At 38.6% G+C, this 22,375-nt stretch overlaps 1 protein-coding gene across 2 annotated transcripts in view; it reads left to right on the forward strand.

The window, feature by feature from the left end:
* Positions 1-9,112, forward strand: part of SLAIN2 (SLAIN motif family member 2) — a 71,879-nt gene extending 62,767 nt beyond the window's left edge. For both annotated transcript variants that reach the window (XM_070791413.1, XM_070791412.1), the window contains 2 exons: positions 4,077-4,395; positions 6,087-9,112. In XM_070791413.1, coding sequence (XP_070647514.1) covers positions 4,077-4,395; positions 6,087-6,153 — 386 coding nt within the window. In that variant the 3' untranslated portion in view covers positions 6,154-9,112. The remainder of the gene's footprint in view (positions 1-4,076; positions 4,396-6,086) is intronic.
* Positions 9,113-22,375: the final 13,263 nt, after the last annotated feature.

Consider the following 22,375-nt stretch of genomic DNA (forward strand, 5'->3'; position numbering starts at 1 on the left):
CCATCTTTTTATCATCTTCTGCCTGTTTATAGAACTTGTTCGACTGGGTTTTTTTGGCAGGGTGGTGGGGAGGAAATGGGTCTGCTGCCCACACATTGTCTTGGTTTTCTTGTCTTGAGAATGTCTTGATTTTCCCTTAATTTTTCTAGGATATTTTCTCTGGGCATAGGATTCTGCGTTGACATTTCTTTTCTTTCAACTCTTGAAAAGTTTATGCCACTTTCCTTCTAATCTCTGTGGGTTATGATGGGAAGTCCACTGTTGTTAAAAATTCATCTTCCCCTATAGGTTATGTATTATCTCTCTCTCTGACTTCAAGGTTTTTATTGTGTTTCATGTTCAAAAGTTTAATTGTGATGTGTTTTGACATGGATTGCTTTGGATTTATCTAGTTTAGTGTTCTCTTAGTTTTTTGAATCTTCAGGTTTATGTCCTTTAGCAAATATGGTGAGTTTTAATATACGAAAGTCATTGTTTCCCACTATACTTTTTGTCCTCTCTTTGTCCTTTCTTCCTAGTACTCCAGTGATATACAGATGTAAGCCTCTTGTAACCCTGCAGGTCCCTGAAAATTCTGTTTGTTCCTTTCTTTCTTTTTTTCTGTTGAAGTATTAATAGTTAGTTTAGAGTGCTGTGTTAATTTCTGCTGTACAACAAAGTGATTCAGTTATACATATATATACATTTTAAAAATTCTTTTTAATTATGGTTTTATCACATGATATTGAATGTAGTTCCTTGTGCTATGCAATAGGATCCTGTTGTTTATCCATTCTGTATGTAATGGTTTGCCTCTGCTAATCCGAAACTCCCAATCCATCCCTCCCCCCACTTCATTCCCCCTTGGCAACCACAAGTCTGTTCTTTGTGTCTGTTTCTGTTTCATAAATAGGTTTATTTGTGTCATATTTTGTATTCCACATATAAGTGATATATGGTATCTGTCTTTTTTTAACATATTTCACTTAGTCTCATAATCTCTAGGTTCATCCATGTTGCTGCAAATGGCATTATTTCATTCTTTTTTTTACAACTGAGTAATATTCTATTGTGTATATGTAACACATCTTGTTTATCCATTCATCTGTTGATTGATATTCAGGTTGTTTCCAGGTCTTTGCTATTGTGAATAATAGTTCTGCTGTGAACATAGGACTGTGTTTATCTTTTTGAATTGTGGTTTTGTCTGGATGTTTGCCTGGGAGTGGGATTGCTGGATCATATGGTAGATCTATTTTTAATTTTTTGAAGATCCTCTGTACTGTTTTCCATAGTGGCTGCATCAGTTTACATTCCCACCAACAGTGTAGGAGGGTTCCTTTTTTTCCACACCATCTCCAACATTTATTATTTTGTAGAGTTTTTTATCATGACCTTTCTGATGGGTGTGAGGTGGTACCTCATCATAGATTTGATTTGAATTTTTCTAATGATTGAGTATCTTTTCATGTGCGCATTGGCCACCTGTATGTCTTCTTTGGAGAAATGTCTATGTAGGTCTTCTGCCCATTTTTCAATTGGTTGGTTGTTTTTTGCTGTTCAGTTATATGAGCTGTTTGTATATTTTGGAAATTAAGCCCTTGTTTGTCCCATCATTTGTAAATATGTTATACCATTCTTTAAGTTGTTTATTCATTTTGTTTATGGTTTCCTTTGTTATACAAAAGCTTGTAAGTTTGATTATGTCCTATTTGTTTATTTTCACTTTTATGTTTATTGCCTTGGGAGACTTTTTTTTAAGTCTGTTTTCTCTCCACAAGCCACAGGGTGCAGCCAAAAATAATAAGAATAGAATTCCTAAAGTTTTTTAAAAAGTTCTATCTAGCTCTTCAAAAAATCTTTTAATTCTCATCTCATATTTATATTTTTTTATATCCTTAAGCTTGTATGTAATAGTATTTATAAACTATTACAGTAGTTCAGTAGCTCAGTCATCCCTGTGACTTCTTAATCTGTTTGTCCTGACTAATTTTTAGCCTAGTTTTGGTTATCACTTTACAGTTTCTTTATATGTCTACTAGTTTTTATTGGTTAGTAGACATTGTGAAGTTTTATGTTGTATGCTGGATTTTGTTATCTAATTTTAAATAGTGTGGACTTTGTTCTGGTAGACAGTTATTTATAGATTAGTGTGATCCTTAGAGCAAGGATCAACAAACATTTTCTTAAAGAACCAGATAGTAAATATTTTAGGATCATGGGTGATATGGTCTCTATTGTAACTGTTTTACTTTGTAGCTGGAAAGCAGCCATAGACAATAAATATAAACATACAAATGTTGCCATATTCTAATAAAACTTTATTTACAAAAGCATTTTAGTTTCCCATGAGTGGTAACCTGCTGATCCCTGCTTTAGTGGCTTTTTGTTGAGTTTTGTTAGAGTGGATTTAGAGTTGTTTTATTCTAGAACTAGTTTATTCCTTTTAGAGTGTCCCCTGATTGCCCTGAATATTTGGCAAGGATTCTCTGCTCTAACTGGTTGAAACTCAAACGTGTCCTAGTCCTGTATAAGCTTTGGAAACTGTTCAGTTTACTACATGCCTTCTTTGCTCAGTCATATGGAGCTTTACTTGGTGAGTGCACAGCTCAGTATTCAGGCAGAGGTTCAAACAGACCTGAGTTATAGAGGTCTTCTGGAGCACCTCCCTCCTCTAAGGTACTTTGCCCCTCAGAGTCCAATTTTTGTCTCCTCAACTCAGCAAGATAATTTTGATATTCTCTGGATCCTCCTCCTCATTCTATAATCCAAAAAGTCCACCACCATCCCCTCCCCAAAAAAAGCCAGAGAGCTCATCACATTTATTTTCCTTCTCTCAGGAATTACAGTCCTGTACTGCCTGTTGTTCAATATTTGAAAATCGTTTTTATGTATCTTACCCAAATTATAGAGGTGCTTATAGCAGGAGGGTAAGCCCTGTCCTGTTTTTGTCAACATGGTCGGACACTCCTATTGTGGTTTTAAAATAAGTATATTGATTTCATTCCAAACTAGATTTTCTGGGGATGGTGCTTGGGCCCCTCTCCCCCTCCTTTTAATGTTCCTTGGGATTTTGATACACAGTCAAGCTTTCTCTCTATTCATATCTTAGGCAAAGTAATGCAGGTTCAGAGAGAATAGGGTGACTCTGACTTCTTTCTCCCTTTTCCTCTGAACTCTCCTGCCTTACCCCCATCTATCATTCACTCTGAACCCCCACCCCAGAGTTCTTTGTTAGGTAAAGCATATTAAGGTAATATTTTTTTATCTATATTGTATGTAGGCATTCATAGGTATTTGAAGAAACCTTCCAGAGGTGATTTATCCAAATAGAATAAGCAGGAAAGGACGAATGAATCCCGCAACATCTGAGCTTACAATGCTAAGGGACCACCACAATAATAAAATTTATTTTGAAGTCTTATTTTGACAAAAATTACTTCAATTGTACATTTAATTCTTTTGTGTATCATTACTTGTTTTAATAATGTCTTTTAACTAACTACTTAGTAGAATTGACATTCCAGCAAAACATAGCGTCTCTATCCTATGACTTCATATAGTTCTTGATGTGCCCCTAGATTTTAACTTCCTTACTTGCTGAAGCACAACAGAAGCAGGTTCAGTTTCTAAGATTTAAGTTACACTGTGGATGAGAGAGGACTTACTTTCCAGGTACTTGATACATGTTTACATGATTGTTTCTTTGAGGGGAAAGTGTGTTTGAAATTCTAGTCAACCCTCTAGTAGCCAGCACTTTTTTCACCTCTACAATGTGGCTTAGGTTGGTTGCCGTGCTGAAACAGAATGCTGCAGTGTCTCTTCTGTTATTGTGGATTCCTAGCTGACCTAGTTAAAAATTAAAACACTGTTATCAAGGATAGTTACAGTCCTCTGAGTAAGGACTTGGTTACTTAAGAGCTGCTAGTGATCTTTATGTAAATGTATATATTACCCCAGAAATATTCTTTACTCCTTGCATTTCTATAGAGTGAATTTTCAGGAATACAGATGTACTGGTGCCCAGTCATAAAGCAGCAGTTTCACTTGCACTTGATTTCCACTGAAAACGTTGATTTTTCTTTGCCATTCTGCAGTACCTTCTCCAGGTAAATTCCGCTCCCCTGCAGCACCGTCTCCTTTGGCTCTTCGGCAACCAGTAAAAGCATTTAGTAACCATGGCTCTGGTTCTCCTGGTAGCCAAGAAACAACACAACTCATGCAAACCACTTCCTCACCTGGGCCTCCCATGGTTCAGAACACAGTCCCAGCAAATCCTCCCAGCAATATCAACAGCACTACTCTAACCAGACCTGCAGGGACAACTGTGATGAGAAGTGGCTTGCCCAGACCCAGTGCCCCTTCTGCTGGGGGTATACCAGTGCCTCGCAGCAAACTTGCACAGCCTGTTCGCAGGTAAGTGGCAAACACTCTGTTTTGACCTTCTTGAGTATAGGAAAGTGGGTAGACAGGAATTACCTTCAGTTCTAATAGTGAAGATCAGGAGTCCTAGTGGGTTCCCACTAAAATCATTAAAATTTGAATAAAACATTACTTTCAAGAAATTCTCACTTGGGACATTGGGGTATTATATCACTTTGATTCAGATTAAATTTGCCCAGATGCCTGGTATGATTAAGCATCTTGGTGAATTCCTAGGAAAAATTGTTAGAACCACTCCATCCAGTTGTGGTATTTGTTTGTTTTGAATATAATGAGATTCAGTAAAGATATTAAAAGCATAGTAAGATGCCAGTCCAGGTTCAATGCACGATACTGGATGCTTGGGGCTGGTGCACTGGGACGACCTGGAGGGATGGTATGGGGAGGGAGGAGGGAGGAGGGTTCAGGAGGGGGAGCACATGTATACCTGTGATGGATTCATTTTGATGTTTGGCAAAACTAATACAATTACGTAAAGTTTAAAAATAAAATTAAAAAAAAAATAAAAGCATAGTAGAACCTACAATGAGATTTAAGATACAACTTGTAGCTGTCAGGTCTGAGTGTGTAATCCAGGATGTTGGTTTTCAAATCTCACTACAGTTCAGAATGTTCTGTGGAGTTTATGTAAATATAGAGGCTGAGTTTTGCCTACAAAGTAGATCTGGTGTGAAGCCCCAGATCTGTAGGTATGCTGTTTTTAAATTTGTTTGTTTAATCTTCAGATGATTCTGAGCCTACCCAGATTGGGAGTCACATATATGTAGTCATATCTGTACCTTTCAGATATGGTGGTAAGGACTGTGCTTACCACCATCATTAGGTGTTGAATGTATTAAACTTGAAATATTTATTTGCATGAAAGAAGTGCTTTTGTGCCTTAAGCATTGAAACTGAATTAACCATACTTCTTTTATTTCTAAGATAATATATTACATTTTTGAGTTCAGTAGAGTACAACAGTTTTTCAATCCCTGCGTCAGGATGATCCCTTGGAGGAAAAAATGGCAACCCACTCCAGTATTCTTGCCTGGAGAATCTCATGGACAGAGGAGCCTGGCAGGCTTCAGTCCATAGGGTCGCAGAGTCGGTCACGGCTAAAGCGACTTAGCATGCACATGCACACCTTACTTAATTTTTACTATAGCATTAGACATATAGGTACTGTTGTTATGCCTATTTTTCAGAGAATATTAAAATTTAATGAAGTTAAGTAATTTGCCTGAGACTTCAACTAGCAACATACAGTTCCAAGTATGTCTGACTTCAGAGTCCTTTTAAGCTCTGTCCCATTTTGCCTCTCTCATGATGGTGACACTGTGCCACTGATAACACATTCATCAGTTTACCCCTCAAATAAATAAGTAATAAGTTTGGTGATCCATTTGGTTGGAAAAGACAAGACAGTCTTTTCTCTTACTGCAGTGTCTATGTTAGCAAAAAAGAGGTTAGTGCAGTTACCTGATACCCAGTAAAACTTAAAAGTTGTGGACATGCCTGATGTAGAATGGTCGTGCTAATAGCTGTTTAGAGCTTTGATCTCAGCAGTTCCCTGGAACATTGGATTGTGTTGCAACCTACAAAGTAATTGATATGCGTGGAAGATAGCATGGTAATGTTCCATAAAACCTTGCAAATCATTCTGTAAAATTGCTTTATTTCAGATCCTTGCCAGCTCCTAAAACCTATGGCAGCATGAAAGATGACAGTTGGAAAGATGGCTGTTACTGACCAGCAAAGACAAGAATGCAGAGGTCCACAGCTTCATGGATACCCCTTCACCAGGCTAAAAGACAACTTTTATATGCAGACTGTTCAGATAAGACTCTTGGGATTTATAAAATCCCAGCCCTCTCTGTCTTAATTAGCACAAATTGACAGAGATGATCAAACAGCACTTTAATGACATTTAACATCAGATGTGTTTGGTAATCATACAATCACTCTCCATGGAATCACTTTTAGTTTTATTTAATAGCAACTAAATTGATTTTTTAATATTTGACAGAGGCCAATATCTGGGCAAAAAACTAATGGATGCCAAAGAGAAATGCCCATCTGTAAATGAGAGCATACCTTTGTGCACAAGGTGAATTCTAGCTATCCAAAACTTCACATTCAACCTAAGTTACTGTATACATAGTATCAATAAATATTTGTGTTAATGAGAACTAATATTCTGACTAATTATCTACAATGTTTCACTAGTACTCCAGGAAACTAGATTGAGATGGAAGGGGACAGGGTGGGAAGAAACCTGGGCTAGAGATTTAAAACACAGTTCCTAAATTTGGGAGAATCCTATAAATTATTTTCACAGATTCATTAGAAAAATTGTCATTTTGTTTAATCTTAAGTTTTGGATGTAGCTCACATATCACCACCACCAGATAGTGTTACACCGTGCATCCATCATGTTGCATCGACATATCAGACTTTTGTGTGTTTGTTTTGATTGCCAAAAGGGCTTAATATCAGTTGTACAATCTTTCTAAACTTTATAGCTCCTGGCTCAGGAAAGATAGCCTTTGCTATTGAAGCCAACTTCTTCACATGCTGTTATCTGTTACAGGACTAAGAGATCTTGTTTTTATTAGCAGGTTTCCATGATGGGAAAGAGCAAGTAGTATGTGTCTTTATTCTTGATATAAATAACACCACTTCAGTGCTTATAACCTGGAACAAAACCATACAATAAGGGGGAGGGGGTGTAATCTATGCACTTAACGTTCAAAAACTCTGGTAATGACAGTTTTATTGTTACTATTAATTGACCTAGCAGCCTATTATGTGGTGGGAAATTATAGCCTGCTGAATCCTATTTAAGTTTATCTGCTTTAAACTGAGCAACTGTTTCAAAACACCCTTTGAAAATACTGTCCCTTTTAGATTCTGTCTGACGTCAGTTTTGGGATTTGGGGGTACAAATGAAACCTACTACATGTGACTCTAACCTGTTAAACACTTGCTCTGTGATGGCCCTTATATATATCCTAGAAATAACTAATTTGGATTTTATTTGACTATTACTAGACTAAAGCTTCCATCTTCTGCAGACTTCTCATTTTTTTCATGGTGAGGTCTGTTTTAAAATATTTAATTTGCAGAGCTTTAAAATATTGGCAGTCAGATCATTAAAGGATTTTAGATATTTGAACATACGTTCATCTTCTGTTAGTCAAAGACATTCTGTAAGTTGGCAAAAGAAATTGAGAGAGAAATGGGAAGCTTATATTCAGCATAGTACTGAGGTTTATAGGTTGAGAGAAGGATAAAACTTTTAAGATCAAGACCGCTGTTCTGCCATGATGGACATCATGGTAGTCTTTATTAGCTTGACCAGTAAGGAGTCATTCAGTTAGCACAGCTGCTGGAAGTTTAAACTGCCAGTGCTAGTGTATTTTGGTGTATAATGCAAGGAAGAAATTTTATTCTTGGATTTGAGGGTGATGGGGGTGGGTCAGGAAAGGATGGCGCCAGAATTCCACATATAATGATGAACTTAAAAATGTTGCTTTTCAGAGGAAGATAATGCATCTGTTTCAGGTAGAGGGGTATCTCTTATAAAAATCTAAGTAAGTAAAAGAGCTAGCCACTGTCTCTTTTAAACCATGTATACACAAGAGGAAAAATAGGTCTCAGTTTTCAGTGCAACATTGCAAAAAAAAAAAAAAAAAATGCTGCAATCTAATAATTAAAAGGAATTTTAACTCTTACAAAACACCCATTACATTTTTAAGTTAGATTATCAGTTTCAAAAGGAATATTCAGGTTATTTAACTTTTTTTTTAATGGCTGCATCAGAAAAAAAAAAATGTCTATTTTTCTTTAATTAAAATTTTCATCACTTGTTAAGAACATGATGGATCTGAGTTAGGTAAAGTATTATTTTACCTGCTGTTATACTACCACAGACTATTGGCTTTTAGTTTCCTAAAGAGAAAAATTGCCTTTTTACTAGAAAGCCTTTGTGTATTGCCAATTTTTCTGTTTGGGAAAAATATAAGGATTCGCTGTGGTTACTCTTACAGATGAAATGTGGATTTGATAAACTAGTGCCTATGATTTTAACTTATGTTTGATATATAGTAGTAAGGGTTTTATGAATGTTGATTATTTTTTTGTGCCAACAGCCCAGAATTGTCACTTATATGTGAGCAGAAGGCTATGAGCTCTGCTTCCAAAGTTATTTAATTTTTCAGTGTTTGAATGTTATTTTTTTGTAAGTGTGTTAATAAAAGTGTAAAGAATTGGAAAAATATAAATATTCTTAACTCAAGCATTTGCTGGATCATTTTTCTACAAAACTTGTTTGTATAATATAAAACACTCTGAAGGGTTGGCTTTTTTTGATTTTCATACCCTGAAAATCACATTTTGTAATACTGGGGACCATTCATAATTGTCAGATACTTTTTAAAATTATTATCTCAATACATCACTTTTATAAAAACGTTTTTCTGAAGGAAATAAGATCCATATGTGTCCCCAGATGTTTGTATAACTCTAGAATGATCTAGACTATGTATATTTAACTTTTTATTGAATGTACAGGCGTCCATTTTTGACATTACGCATGGTCCTTTTAGATCACATGAAGTTTGATTTGCAAACATTTCTATAGCCGAACTTGTATGTGTGGTTGCCTCCTTAATAAACAACCTGACCATAATGTTTATTATTAAATTTATATTTGTTTTTTCAAGTGTTTTATTAATTTCTGGGTACAGTAAGATCTACCCTCCTTTTCGCCAGTTGCTTACAATTGGTAATAATAAATATCTCAGTTGATTTTTTTTTCTAAATGCAACCCAAGTCACATTGTCCTTTCGGACTTGATCTCTGTGAGGTTGGAATATATCATGCTGTATTCTCTCTGTCCTAATTACTTCATATATGGATTTTGAAGGGTGAAATTTGTAGTTTACTCAAAACTGGTACATTCCTATAACTTTTTAACTTGCTGTGAATTGTTATCTAGTTAAAAAAAAGATAGCATACATAAACTAGCAAAAACACCATTATGTAAGAGGCTCCAGGAACTTCCCCTGGTGGTCCGGTGGTTAAGAATTCCCTTTGCAATGCAGAGGATAGGGGTTCGATCCCTGGTCGGAGAGCTGAGATCCCATATGCTGTGAAGCCCACGTGCCACAATGGAAGATCCCACGGGCCAGAACACTGACCCAGTGCGGTCAAATAAATGAATCCTTTTTTAAAAACAACCTTAAAAAAAGTGTCCAGAAGAGGAAATTAATACCTTTTCAAACCAAATATGCATATTTATTTAGTTGATCATGTACTACTGCTAAGTCGCTTCAGTCCTGTCCGACTCTGTGTGACCCCATAGACAGCAGCCCACCAGGCTCCGTCCGTCCCTGGGGTTCTCCAGGCAAGAAGACTGGAGTGGGTTGCCATTTCCTTCTCCAATGCATGAAAGTGAAAAGTGAAAGTGAAGTCGCTCAGTCATGTCCGACTTTTCGAGACCCCATGGACTGCAGCCTACCAGGCTCCTCCATCCACGGGATTTTCCAGGCAAGAGTACTGGAGTGGGTCGCCATTGCCTTCTCCAGTTGATCATGTGTATCTTTCTTTTATGGGTGAATGGGGAAAAAAATCAAGAATTGTATATTGTTTTATTAGTTCCCTGCATCCCTTTTGGAAGTTTTCATCGTTCTCTGTGTTAAAATTGGTCTCATTAATGAGTTGTAGAGACATGACACCTTCATGCTTGACTTTTCTCCCAAGTCAATCTAAAAGCTTTTAAGAATATTTTTTTAAAGAATCATTTAAAATTGAATGTCATTATATTTGTAAATTCATGAATGAAAAGTTTACTTAAGCTTTTTATATACCCAGTGCAACAGAAAAATATATATGGTGGTTTTTGTGAATTATTTGCTATATCCAAGTTTAGCTTTGAGCCGCAAAAGCAAAATAAATGATAGTGAAACTAACTTGGAGGAAAAAAATGTGTTCATATGAGCATGAAGCCAAAGTTAGCAACCACTAACATATTTTTAATGATCCTGAATAAGTCTGAGCAGACTAAATGGCCTTCTGTTTACTGGTAAAAAAATGGAACAAATTTTCCTCATGGACCTAACTAAATACAACTCAGTTAAAAGTATTAACTGTATTCTAATTTCAAACCAGTTCTTTACACTGGGTAACTTCAGTGTTTTCTTTTTAGATAGAGGGGAAGAAAGCTTTATTTCTAATGATTTTGAAAATAATAGGCTCATTACTTTTTACTTAACTGAAAATATTAAGAAACATAAAAGGGGAAATGATCCCACATTTTACCTTTGGATCCTGCAATCCCTCCTCCCAGAAATAAAGATTTAAGTGCTGACCTTAACATGGTTATAAAATAACAGGTATCTCAAAAAAATAAAATAACAGGTATCTCCCACATTTCAAAGGTTCACTGTATGCCACTTCACTTTTTTGAAAGACCTATTTGTACCTCTTTTTACTAACCAAAAGAAGTTCAAAGAGGATTTTTGCTTTTACAAAAAAGGGTGAAAGCAAATATAGTGTTCAGTGTTTATTTTGCAGGGAACAGTGAGCCCAACACGTGAAGCCCCTGCACCAGGAGCTACTCAGCGTCTCAAGCCACCATAGCTTGGAACCATGTGAGCATCTGTGCTTTACTTGATTTGTGTCTCTGTTAGCAAGATGTGTCCTCAGATAATTGTTTCTTCACTTTATGCCATTTCAGCTCAGGAAAGTTTCATAGAAACGCTCTCACCTTCAGTAGTGGAGGAAACCCGTATTAAGTGGAAGGGTAAGAAGTCTTCTGTTTAAGATGAGGAAATACTTTTCACTTAAACAATACTGACATGAGTTTCCTCTTGAAACAGAGGTGTACATTAACTGCTTATTGAAAGCTTGACACATTTCTCGGTTCCTGATTATAGATATTCCTTGATTAAAAATAAATACACTGTATCTTTATAACATCAGCTGTCTTTTGTTATGAAAAATTATGTTTATTACAGAAAAATGGAGGAATAGAGTAAATTTATAAAGAAGAAAAAGCACTTACTCCATAGGTAATCAGCCACTTAAATTTAAGGATGTTGTTTTTTTCCCTCCCAGTGAAATTGGGATCATTTTCACGATTGACATTGTAACTTTTTCTTAACTCTGAGGTCACTGAGGACTGCCATCGTTCAGATGGATTCTGCTAGGGGAGAAAAAAGTTCCAGGAAAAATATACAAATATTCCAAAATTTTCCCACATCTGTATTTTCATATTCTTTATATAGTTTCTTTTCTTGACACTTGAGCCCCCTGCCCCCCACATACACACACAGCCTACCAAGCCATGACTTGACAGTTTTGGTTGAATACAATTCCAGTTTCAAAACAAAACACCTCTGAAGAAATGGACACAGCCAAATAAAGAATCAAGATAGTCTAGATGAGAGTCTTCAAACTTCAGAATCATCTGACAAGCTGCTAAAATGCAGATTTTTGCACCCTACCCCAAGCATGCCTATTTAACAATAGAGCACTGGCCCCAAGAATAAAACGTCTAGGAATACTATTCCCCAGCACAGGTCAGGTGCCCATTACTGGGCTTGTTGACTATGGCAGGTGATTGAGGTTAAGTAAAAAACATGTATCTCTTGTGAGAAACCATATGGATAGAATGAGGGAAGACCATTTTCCCTAAAAGTGGTGCTGTCTCCAATAGGTAGGCCTTGTCTTTAGTAAACAAAACAATAGTTACACCCCCAAAATGTCTCATTGTGTACCATATAGAATGGTGGTTTCATGTCAGTGGTCATGTTTCCTCAACTACATTTGTGGTGAGAGGGCAGGTTCTGATAGTATTGGATCCCCTGGGTCATGTTCATGCAGCCCAGTATCATTCCTGACCTTGAATTCCACGAAACACCTCGTATCCTTATTATAAATTCCCCTTAATACACAGATTGATTTAAGCTAAGGTTCTGTCATCTGCCACCTGAAGGAAGAGTTAATGTGTTTTTTAAATTGGCACATAAAATATGTACAGAAAAGCGTACAAAACAAATGTTCAGCTGAGTGAATTACTAAGTTACTATATGTATAACCACCATGCAGGCAAGAGTTAGACTCTTAAGAGCACCCAAAAAGCTCTCCTAATGCCATCTGCCAATTACTACTTCCTTCCTCTTCAAAGATAACAGGTATCCTGACTTCCAACATTATTATTTAAGTTTTGCCTATTTTTGAACTTTATCTAAATGTGACCAGAGAAGCTGAAGCTCCAGTACTTTGGCCACCTGATGCAAAGAGCCGACTCATTGGAAAAGACCCTGATGCTGGGTAAGATTGAGGGCAGTAGAAGAAGGGGGCAACAGAGGATGAGATGGTTGGATGGCATCACTGACTCAATGGACATGAGTTTGAACAAACTCTGAGAAATAGTGAAGGACAGGGAAGCCTGGTGTGCTGTAGTCCATGGAGTCACAAAGCCTCAGACACAATTTAGCGACTGAACAACAAACCATACTCTGTAATTTTTTCTGCCTGTCATTTTGATTAAAGGCTAAAAATAGTATTTCTCTGACTCAAGGACTAAACAGCAAAGCTAATGTGAAATTCACCCATGTTGATATTACTGTAGGTCATTGTAATTGTCATATGCCATTGTATATATCACAATTTGTCCATTCTAATGTTAAAGAGCAATTGGGTTGTTTCCAGTTTAAGTCTCTTAAAAATATTGCAGATTTGGACTTCAGAGATAATTAAGACAGAGCAAGCTCTCAAAAGGTTTTTTCTCCTACTGACAACTCAAAATTTTGGACAAAATGCATAAGGTACCTACCTGTGGACACAGAAATACAAACAAAAGCAGGTGGTGTGAGAGGACAGTCAAACCTGAAGAAGAGACTCAGAGAAATTAGTGGTTTTTTCCTCTTTTATCTTGGCCCTGTCCTCAGAGAAGGCACCCAGTAGAGCTGTCATGATGGCTTCTCTGATAGGTTAAACCAGAGAAAATTCTGAGGGAAAACCTATGAAAGGAACCCTGCCCCCTACCTGCGCCGCCCCCCCCCCGCCCCCAAAAAAAAGGGAAAAATAAAAAGCTCTTGGAAGCTAGAGCTTGTTGGGGACTTTTATTTTTGCTTTTCTTTCATGGTTTGTCACTGTTAAGCACCCCATTAAGCCCTGGTAGCAAGCAGTTGAAATTGATGGAAACCCTATTTTTCTGATAGAGAAAATGGGAAAAGAACCTCTGCAATCTAAAGAGTGAGAATAATATCCATTTTTCTCTACTTTTTGTCCTAAAGGTGAACTGAGTTGTGGCAACTGCACAGTGATAGTGATGGTGTTAAAATTCTGAGAGAACCTTTGTATCTGCTCAGAGGAAAAGCAAAGGCACCCTTTGGGGTAAGGAGGAAACTAGAAAGAGAGCCCAGAGAAAGGGGTCCTTTATTGTGTTTTAATCCAAACTAATCAGTGTAAGCTCTAAGCTTACCCCTGCAGTACACATACTCAGACCCAAAGTGGCACAGCAAAGCCTTTGAGAAGTGAACTAATTTAAACCGCTAATTGTGACACAGCATAACTACTGAGCAGTGTGTGTGTGAGGTTGATCCCACATAGCGTAACAAAGCCTTTGTAAACTGACACTGGAACCACAGGCTGCAGAAGATGGAACAGAAGTTGCATTCTGAACCTGTCTGGGTTGTTTGTTTAAAAAAACAAAATCAACATTCTCCAGAACATTTTAACAGGACCTAGAGTCTAAATAATATTCAAAGTATTTAACATATAATCCAAAATTATTCAACATACAAAGAACCAGAGAAATGAGATCAATTCTCAAGAAGTTAAGACAGTAAATGTCAACACCAAGATGGTCCAGATGTTACAATTTTCAGATTTTAAGGCAGCCATTATAATTATAACATGAGATAAAGGAAAACACCCTTGAGATGAATGAAACTGTAGAATCTCTGAACAAGTACATTTTTTTTTTAATGGAAATTTTAGAACTGAAAAACTGAAGATTTAAAAAGTTGGTAGATGGATCCAAGAGCTAACTAAAGATGACAGGAAAGTCAGTGATACTGAAGACAGATCAATAGAATTTATTAAACCTGGAGAACAGAGCAACAAAAGATTGGAAAAATAAGCAGAGCCTCAGTAACCAGAGGACCAGTATCAAAAGGCCCAACATTTGTTTCACTGGACTCACTCTCAAAAAGAAGTCTTTTGTAGGGACTTCCATGATGGTCCAGTGATTTAAGAATCTACCTGCCAATGCAGGGGACACGGGCTCAATCCCGTCTGGGAAGATCCCACGTGCCATGGAGCAGACAAGCCCATGTGTCACAACTGCTGAGCCTGCGCTCTAGAACCCACACTCCTTGATGATACTCCTGCTGCTCCCTTTGCCTCTTCTCTGTGGAGCCTTACAGTAAGCACCCTACATATGAATGAGTTCCATTCCGAGAGTGTGTTATAAGCTGGTTCTAGCACCAGTGTTAGGATACCAGAAAGGAAGAGAAAGAGAGAGGTACATAACAATTATTTGAAGTAATGAATGAAAGTTCCCAAATTTGATGAAAGACATACACTTACAGATTTCAAGAATCTCAGTTAACTGAACATATCTGGGTTGATAAGATAAAACCACACTAAGACACAGTGAAGTGAATTAAACTTTGTAACTCAAAAAGCAAAAACTCAGAAATAGACAAACAGACGTAATTACAATGCTGACACCAGAGACAAAGGAGAAAAGTCCTGAAAGCAGCTAGATTGAAACACCTTATGTATGGTAGAACAACAATTTAAATGATCACAGATTTCTGTGAGTCCAGAAGATAGTGAATAAGATCTTTAAAGTGGTGAAAAAGAATAATCAACTCAAATTTCTACACACTGGACAGTAATCACAGCAAAATGACATTTTCAGGTGAGGGAAAACTAAGACTTTATATAAAATCTGCAGACTTGAAGAAAATGATGCCAGGGGGAAATTTAGAACTGCAAGAACAAAGGAAAAGCAGCATAAATGTTCATTCAGTTCAGTTCAGTCACTCAGTCGTGTCCGACTCTTTGCAACTCCATGAACCGCAGCACACCAGGCCTCTCTGTCCATCACCAACTCCCAGAGTCCACCCAAACCCATGTCCATTGAGTCGGTGATGCCATCCAACCATCATCCTCTGTCGTCCCCTTCTCCTCCTGCCCTCAGTCTTTCCCAGCATCAGGGTCTTTTCTAATGAGTCAGCTATTTACATCAGGTGGCCAAAGGATTGGTGTTTCAGCCTCAACATCAGTCCTTCCAATGAACACCCAGGACTGATCTCCTTTAGGATGGACTGGTTGGATCTCCTTGCAGTCCAAGGGACTCTCTAGTGTCTTCTCCAACACCACAGTTCAAAAGCATCAATTTTTTGACACTCAGCTTTCTTTATAGTCCAACTCACATCCACACATGACCACTGGAAAAACCATAGCCTTGACCAGACGGACCTTTGTTGGCAAAGTAACTTCTCTGCTTTTCAATATGCTGTCTAGGTTGGTCATAACTTTCCTTCCAAGGAGTAAGCGTCTTTTAATTTCATGGCCGCAATCACCATCTGCACTGATTTTGGAGCCCAGACAAAAAAAGTCTGACACTGTTTCCACTGTTTCCCCATCTATTTGCCCTGAAGTGATGGGACTGGATGCCATGATCTTAGTTTTCTGAATGTTGAGCTTAAAGCCAACTTTATGTGGGTAAAAACAAAAATTTTCTAAGTTCTTTAAAATTTTTATGACTGTTGTAAGCAAAAGCTGTAACTTTGTCAAAAGTTTTCAGTGTATTTATCATTAATACATATGACAACTGTAAGAATAAAGAGAACTGTAGAGCTGCAAGTTAGTATTTTGTCACTAACGCTAAATACACTAACTTTATTAGACTAATAGACAAAATACTAACTCTAAATAGACTGTGAAAGTTTAGCTATGTATATTGTAATCCCTAGAGTGTGTATATTGTAATTAAGAGAGAGAGAAAATAGCTAAGTTATAATTTAGTTCAGATAGTCTAAAAGAAGGCAGGAAAGGTGGAATAAAGGAACAAAAACAGGACAAACAGAAAACAAATGTTAAAATGGAAGACTTAAATCCGACCATACCATTCTTCAGTTGGTTCAGTCGCTCAGTCATGTCCAACTCTTTGCGACCCCATGAATCGCAGCACACCAGGCCTCCCTGTCCATCACCAACCCCTGGAGTTCACTAAGACTCACGTCCATCGAGTCAGTGATGCCATCCAGCCATCTCATCCTCTGTGGTCCCCTTCTCCTCCTGCCCCCAGTCCCTCCCAGCATCAGAGTCTTTTCCAATGAGTCAACTTTTTGCATGAGGTGGCCAAAGTACTGGAGTTTCAGCTTTAGCATCATTCCCTCCAAAGAAATCCCAGGGCTGATCTCCTTCAGAATGGACTGGTTGGATCTCCTTGCAGTCCAAGGGACTCTCAAGAGTCTTCTCCAACACCACAGTTCAAAAGCATCAATTCTTTGGCACTCAGCCTTCTTCACAGTCCAACTCTCACATCCATACATGACCACTGGAAAAACCATAGCCTTGACTAGACGAAACTTTGTTGGCAAAGTAATGTCTCTGCTTTTGAATATGCTATCTAGGTTGGTCATAACTTTTCTTCCAAGGAGTAAGCGTCTTTGAATTTCATGGCTGCAGTCACCATCTGCAGTGATTTTGGAGCCCAAAAAAATAAAGTCTGACACTGTTTACACTGAAATCAAATTGATTATATTCTTTGCAGCCAAAGATGTAGAAGCTCTATACAGTCAACAAAAACAAGACCAGGAGCTGACTGTGGCTCAGACCATGAACTCCTTATTGCCAAATTCAGACTTAAATTGAAAAAAGTAGGGAAAACCACTAGACCATTCAGGTATGACCTAAATCAAATCCCTTATGATTATAAAGTGGAAGTGAGAAATAGATTTAAGGGACTAGATCTGATAGATAGAGTGCCTGATGAACTATGGACGGAGGTTTGTGACATTGTACAGGAGACAGGGATCAAGACCGTCCCCATGGAAAAGAAATGCAAAAAAGCAAAACGGCTGTCTGAGGAGGCCTTACAAATAGCTATGAAAAGAAGAGAAGCAAAAAGCAAAGGAGAAAAGGAAAGATATAAGCATCGAATGCAGAGTTCCAAAGAATAGCAAGGAGAGATAAGGAAGCCTTCTTCAGCGATCAATGCAAAGAAATCGAGGAAAACAACAGAATGGGAAAGACTAGAGATCTCTTCAAGAAAATTAGAGATACCAAGGGAACATTTCATGCAAAGATGGGCTCGATAAAGGACAGAAATAGTATGGACCTAACAGAAGCAGAAGATATTAAGAAGAAGTGGCAAGAATACACAGAAGAACGGTACAAAAAAGATCTTCATGACCAAGATAATCACGATGGTGTGATCACTGACCTAGAGCCAGACATCCTGGAATGTGAAGTCAAGTGGGCCTTAGGAAACATCACTACAAACAAAGCTAGTAGAGGTGATGGAATTCCAGTTGAGCTATTTCAAATCCTGAAAGATGATGCTGTGAAAGTGCTGCACTCAATATGCCAGCAAATTTGGAAAACTCAGCAAGTGGCCACAGGACTGGAAAAGGTCAGTTTTCATTCCAATCCCAAAGAAAGGCAATGCCAAAGAATGCTCAAACTACTGCACAATTGTACTCATCTCACATGCTAGTAAAGTAATGCTCAAAATTCTCCAAGCCAGGCTTCAGCAATACGTGAACTGTGAACTTCCAGATGTTCAAGCTGGTTTTAGAAAAGGCAGAGGAACCAGAGATCAAATTGCTAACATCGGCTGGATCATGGAAAAAGCAAGAGAGTTCCAGAAAAACATCTATTTCTGCTTTATTGACTATGCCAAAGCCTTTGACTGTGTGGATCACAATAAACTGTGGACAATTCTGAAAGAGATGGGAATACCAGACCACCTGACCTGCCTCTTGAGAAACCTATATGCAGTCAGGAAGCAACAGTTAGAGCTGGACACGGAACAACAGACTGGTTCCAAATAGGAAAATGAGTACATCAAGGCTGTATATTGTCACCCTGCTTATTTAACTTCTATGCAGAGTACATCATGAGAAATGCTGGACTGGAAGAAACAAGCTGGAATCAAGATTGCCGGGAGAAATGTCAATCACCTCAGATATGCAGATGACACCACCCTTATGGCAGAAAGTGAAGAGGAACTAAAAAGCCTCTTGATGAAAGTGAAAGAGGAGAGTGAAAATGTTGGCTTAAAGCTCAACGTTCAGAAAATGAAGATCATGGCATCTGATCCTATCACGTCATGGGAAATAGATGGGGAAACAGTGGAAACCAATCTTACATTTATTTAAGCACACCAGATTAGATTGTCAGATTGCCTAAAAAGACCCAATAAATATATGCTGTTATAACCCCAGTGCAGGCACAGAGGTCCTCACATATGGATTAAGGAGACAAAAGAGGGAGAACCAGAGAGATGGCAATGGGAGGACTCAGCTCAACACTGCCAGAGGAATGCAGCCATGAACAAAGGATTGTGGACCATCTCTAGAAGCTAGAAAATCAAAGTAACATATTCTTCCTGGTTAAGATAAAAGCCTACCAAAGCCTTGATGTTAGCCCAGTGAAAGTTGTTTCAGACTTGTGGACCATAACTGTGAAATAATAAAGAAATTTATGTTGTCTTAAGCCACTAAGTTTGTAGTAATTTGTTACAGCAGCAACAGCAAACTGATAGAGATCTCAAATCAACTATCTAAGCATTTACCTTAAGAAACTACAAAAAGAAGCCAAAGGAAAAAAATTTAAGAGCAGACTTCAATGAGACTGAAAAACAATTGAGGAAATCAGTGAAGTCAGAGGACTCTGCTATGAAGTTTCTTGTACATGTGCATGCATTTCTGTTTGATACACATGATTATAAGTGGAATTGCTAGATGAAGTGATGTGCGTATGTTCAGCATCAACAGATGTTTCCCAAGCTGTTTTCCACAGTGTTGTGCCGGCTCCCATTCTTACCCGCAGTGTATGAATGTTCCCGTTGCCCCACATCCTTGCTAGTCCTTTTTACTGTATTTTTGCCTTTTTCCCTTTAGTCAGAGTATATTGTGATATCTTTGTGGGTTTAGCTTTCATTTCTTTGATAATTCATGATGGTTGTGTACTTTTTCACATGCTCGTTGATCATTTGGGTATCCTCTTGAAATTTGTTCCAGTAACTTGCCTGGTTTTATTTTCTTTTTGAGTATAATTGCTTTACAATGCTGTGTTAGTTTCTGCTGTACAATGAAGTGGATCCGCTATATGTATACATATGCCCCCTCCCTCTGAGCCCTCCCTCCCACCCCCGCATCCCCACCCCTCTGGGTCATCACAGAGCACTGAACTGAGCTCCCTGTGCTATACCGGAGGTTCCCACTAGCTAATGTATTTTGTACATGGTAGTGTATATATGTCAATTCTAATCTCCCTATTCATCCTACTCACCTTCCCCTTCTTACCTGTGTCCACATGTCTGGTTCATCTGTGCCATTTTTCTAGATTCCATATTATGCATTCACATACAGTATTTGTTTTTCTCTGATTTTCTATTGAGCTTTCTTTGATTAGTAGGAGTTGTCTGAAGGTGAAAGAGGAGAGTGAAAAAGCTGACTTAAAACTCAACATTCAGAAAACGAAGATCATGGCATCTGGTCCCATCACTTCATGGGAAATAGATGGCGAAACAGTGGAAACAGTGACAGACTTTATTTTGGGGGGCTCCAAAATCACTGCAGATGGTGACTGCAGCCATGAAATTAAAAGACGCTTACTCCTTGGAAGAAAAGTTATGACCAATCTAGACAGCATATTGAAAAGCAGAGACATTACTTTGCCAACAAAGGTCCGTCTGGTCAAGGCTATGGTTTTTCCAGTGGTCATGTATGGATGTAAGAGTTGGACTGTGAAGAAAGCTGAGTGCCGAAGAATTGATGCTTTTGAACTGTGGTGTTGGAGAAGACTCTTGAGAGTCCCTTAGACTGCAAGGAGATCCAACCAGTCTATTCTGAAGGATAGCCCTGGGATTTCTTTGGAGGGAATGATGCTAAAGCTGAAACTCCAGAACTTCGGCCACCTCATGCAAAGAGTTGACTCATTGGAAAAGACTCTGATGCTGGGAGGGATTGGGGTCAGGAGGAGAAGGGGACGACAGAGGATGAGATGGCTGGATGGCATCACTGACTTAATGGACGTGAGTCTTAGTAAACTCCAGGGGTTGGTGATGGACAGGGAGGCCTGGCGTGCTGCGATTCATGGGGTCGGCAAAGAGTCGGACACAACTGAGCGACTGAATTGAACTGAACTGAACTGAGGAATTGTCTCTGGGCTTCCCTGGTGGCTCAACTGGTAAAGAATCTGCCTACAATGTGGGAGACCTGGGTTCAATCCCTGGGTTGGGAAGATGTCCCTGGAGAAGGGAAAGTCTATCTAATCCATGTATCCTAGATAAGTAAAAATAGTTTTGAGTGAAGTTTTTCATGGTTCTTTTTAATGAATGAATAATACAATGTGATATCCCTTTCATTTCATGTATTGATATTTGGGGTTTCCTACATTCTCCCTCTCCCTATCCATCTCCCTCCTCTCCTCCCTTATCAGTTTTACCAAGCATATCTCAATTTTTTAATTGCAGCTATTAATTTTATGTGTCCCAAGGCCCAATCCAGGGCTTCCCTAGTTGCTCAGCTGGTAAAGAATCCACCTGTTATGCAGGAGACCCCGCTTCGATTTCTAGGTCAGGAAGTTCCCCTGGAGAAGGGATAGGCTACCACTCCATAATCTTGGGCTTCTTTGGTGGCTCAGATGGTAAAGAATCTGCCTGCAATGTGGGAGACCTGGGTTCGATCCCTGAGTTGGGAAGATACCCTGGAGAAGGGAACAACTACCCACTCCAGTATTCTGGCCTGGAGAATTCTATGGACAGAGGAGCCTGGCGGGCTACTGTTCATGGGGTCACAAAGAGTCAGACATGACTGAGCGACTAAGCACAGCACAGCAAGTCCCAATCCTTGGTCCACTTCTCTGTCTATACTCATTCAATGGTTCTTGGCTTAGAAATCATCTATTATGTGTCTAGATTCAGACCCATCTCCTGAACTCCAGATTTACATACCCATCTGCTGATTTGGTATCCTCACTTGGAAATCCAGTAGAAATCTCAGGGTGTACATGTGCAAAAACAAACTTCTGATCTTGCAAGCCTGCATCCATCTTGGCTGTGGCAACAAGATGAAAACTTCAGAGTCATTCTTGGTCTGTAACACCGAGCAAAATTTACAGTGTAGATTAAAATGTAGATACAGTGATTTCCAGGGCTTCCCAAGTGGCGCTAGTGGTAAAGAGCCTGCCTGCCAATGCAGGAGACGTAAGAGACGCAGGTTCGATTCCTGGGTCAGGAAGATCCCCTGGAGGAGGGCATGGCAACCTACTCCACTATTCTTGCCTGGAGAATCACATGGACAGAGGAGCCTGGTGGGCGACAGTCCATAGGGTCGCATAGAGTTGGACATACTGAAGCAACTAAGCACACACAGCGATTTCCAAGAATGTATCTTATACCTGCACATGTGCTTACGTAGTTGTGAATACAGGACCTTTATTATAGTGTTAACTTGTGGCAAAGGCTGAACTTGAATGACAACCAGTAGGACACTGGTTAAATTATGATACATTATTCACTGAAATATCATGCAGCCAATTAGGAAGATTGTATATAAGAGCTCTGTATAATTATGTGGCATGATACCCAGCATACAGTGTTAGAAGCAAAAACGAAGTACTAAACAATGCCATTTGTGGCAAGAGAGGCTTCTGTGTGCTATTTCACTTGATTAGCAATGACTTTCTCTAGAGGAAAACAAAAGAAACTGGT

The sequence above is a fragment of the Bos indicus genome, chromosome 6, assembly GCF_029378745.1.
Source record: "Bos indicus isolate NIAB-ARS_2022 breed Sahiwal x Tharparkar chromosome 6, NIAB-ARS_B.indTharparkar_mat_pri_1.0, whole genome shotgun sequence".
In the NCBI taxonomy this organism is placed as follows: domain Eukaryota; kingdom Metazoa; phylum Chordata; class Mammalia; order Artiodactyla; family Bovidae; genus Bos; species Bos indicus.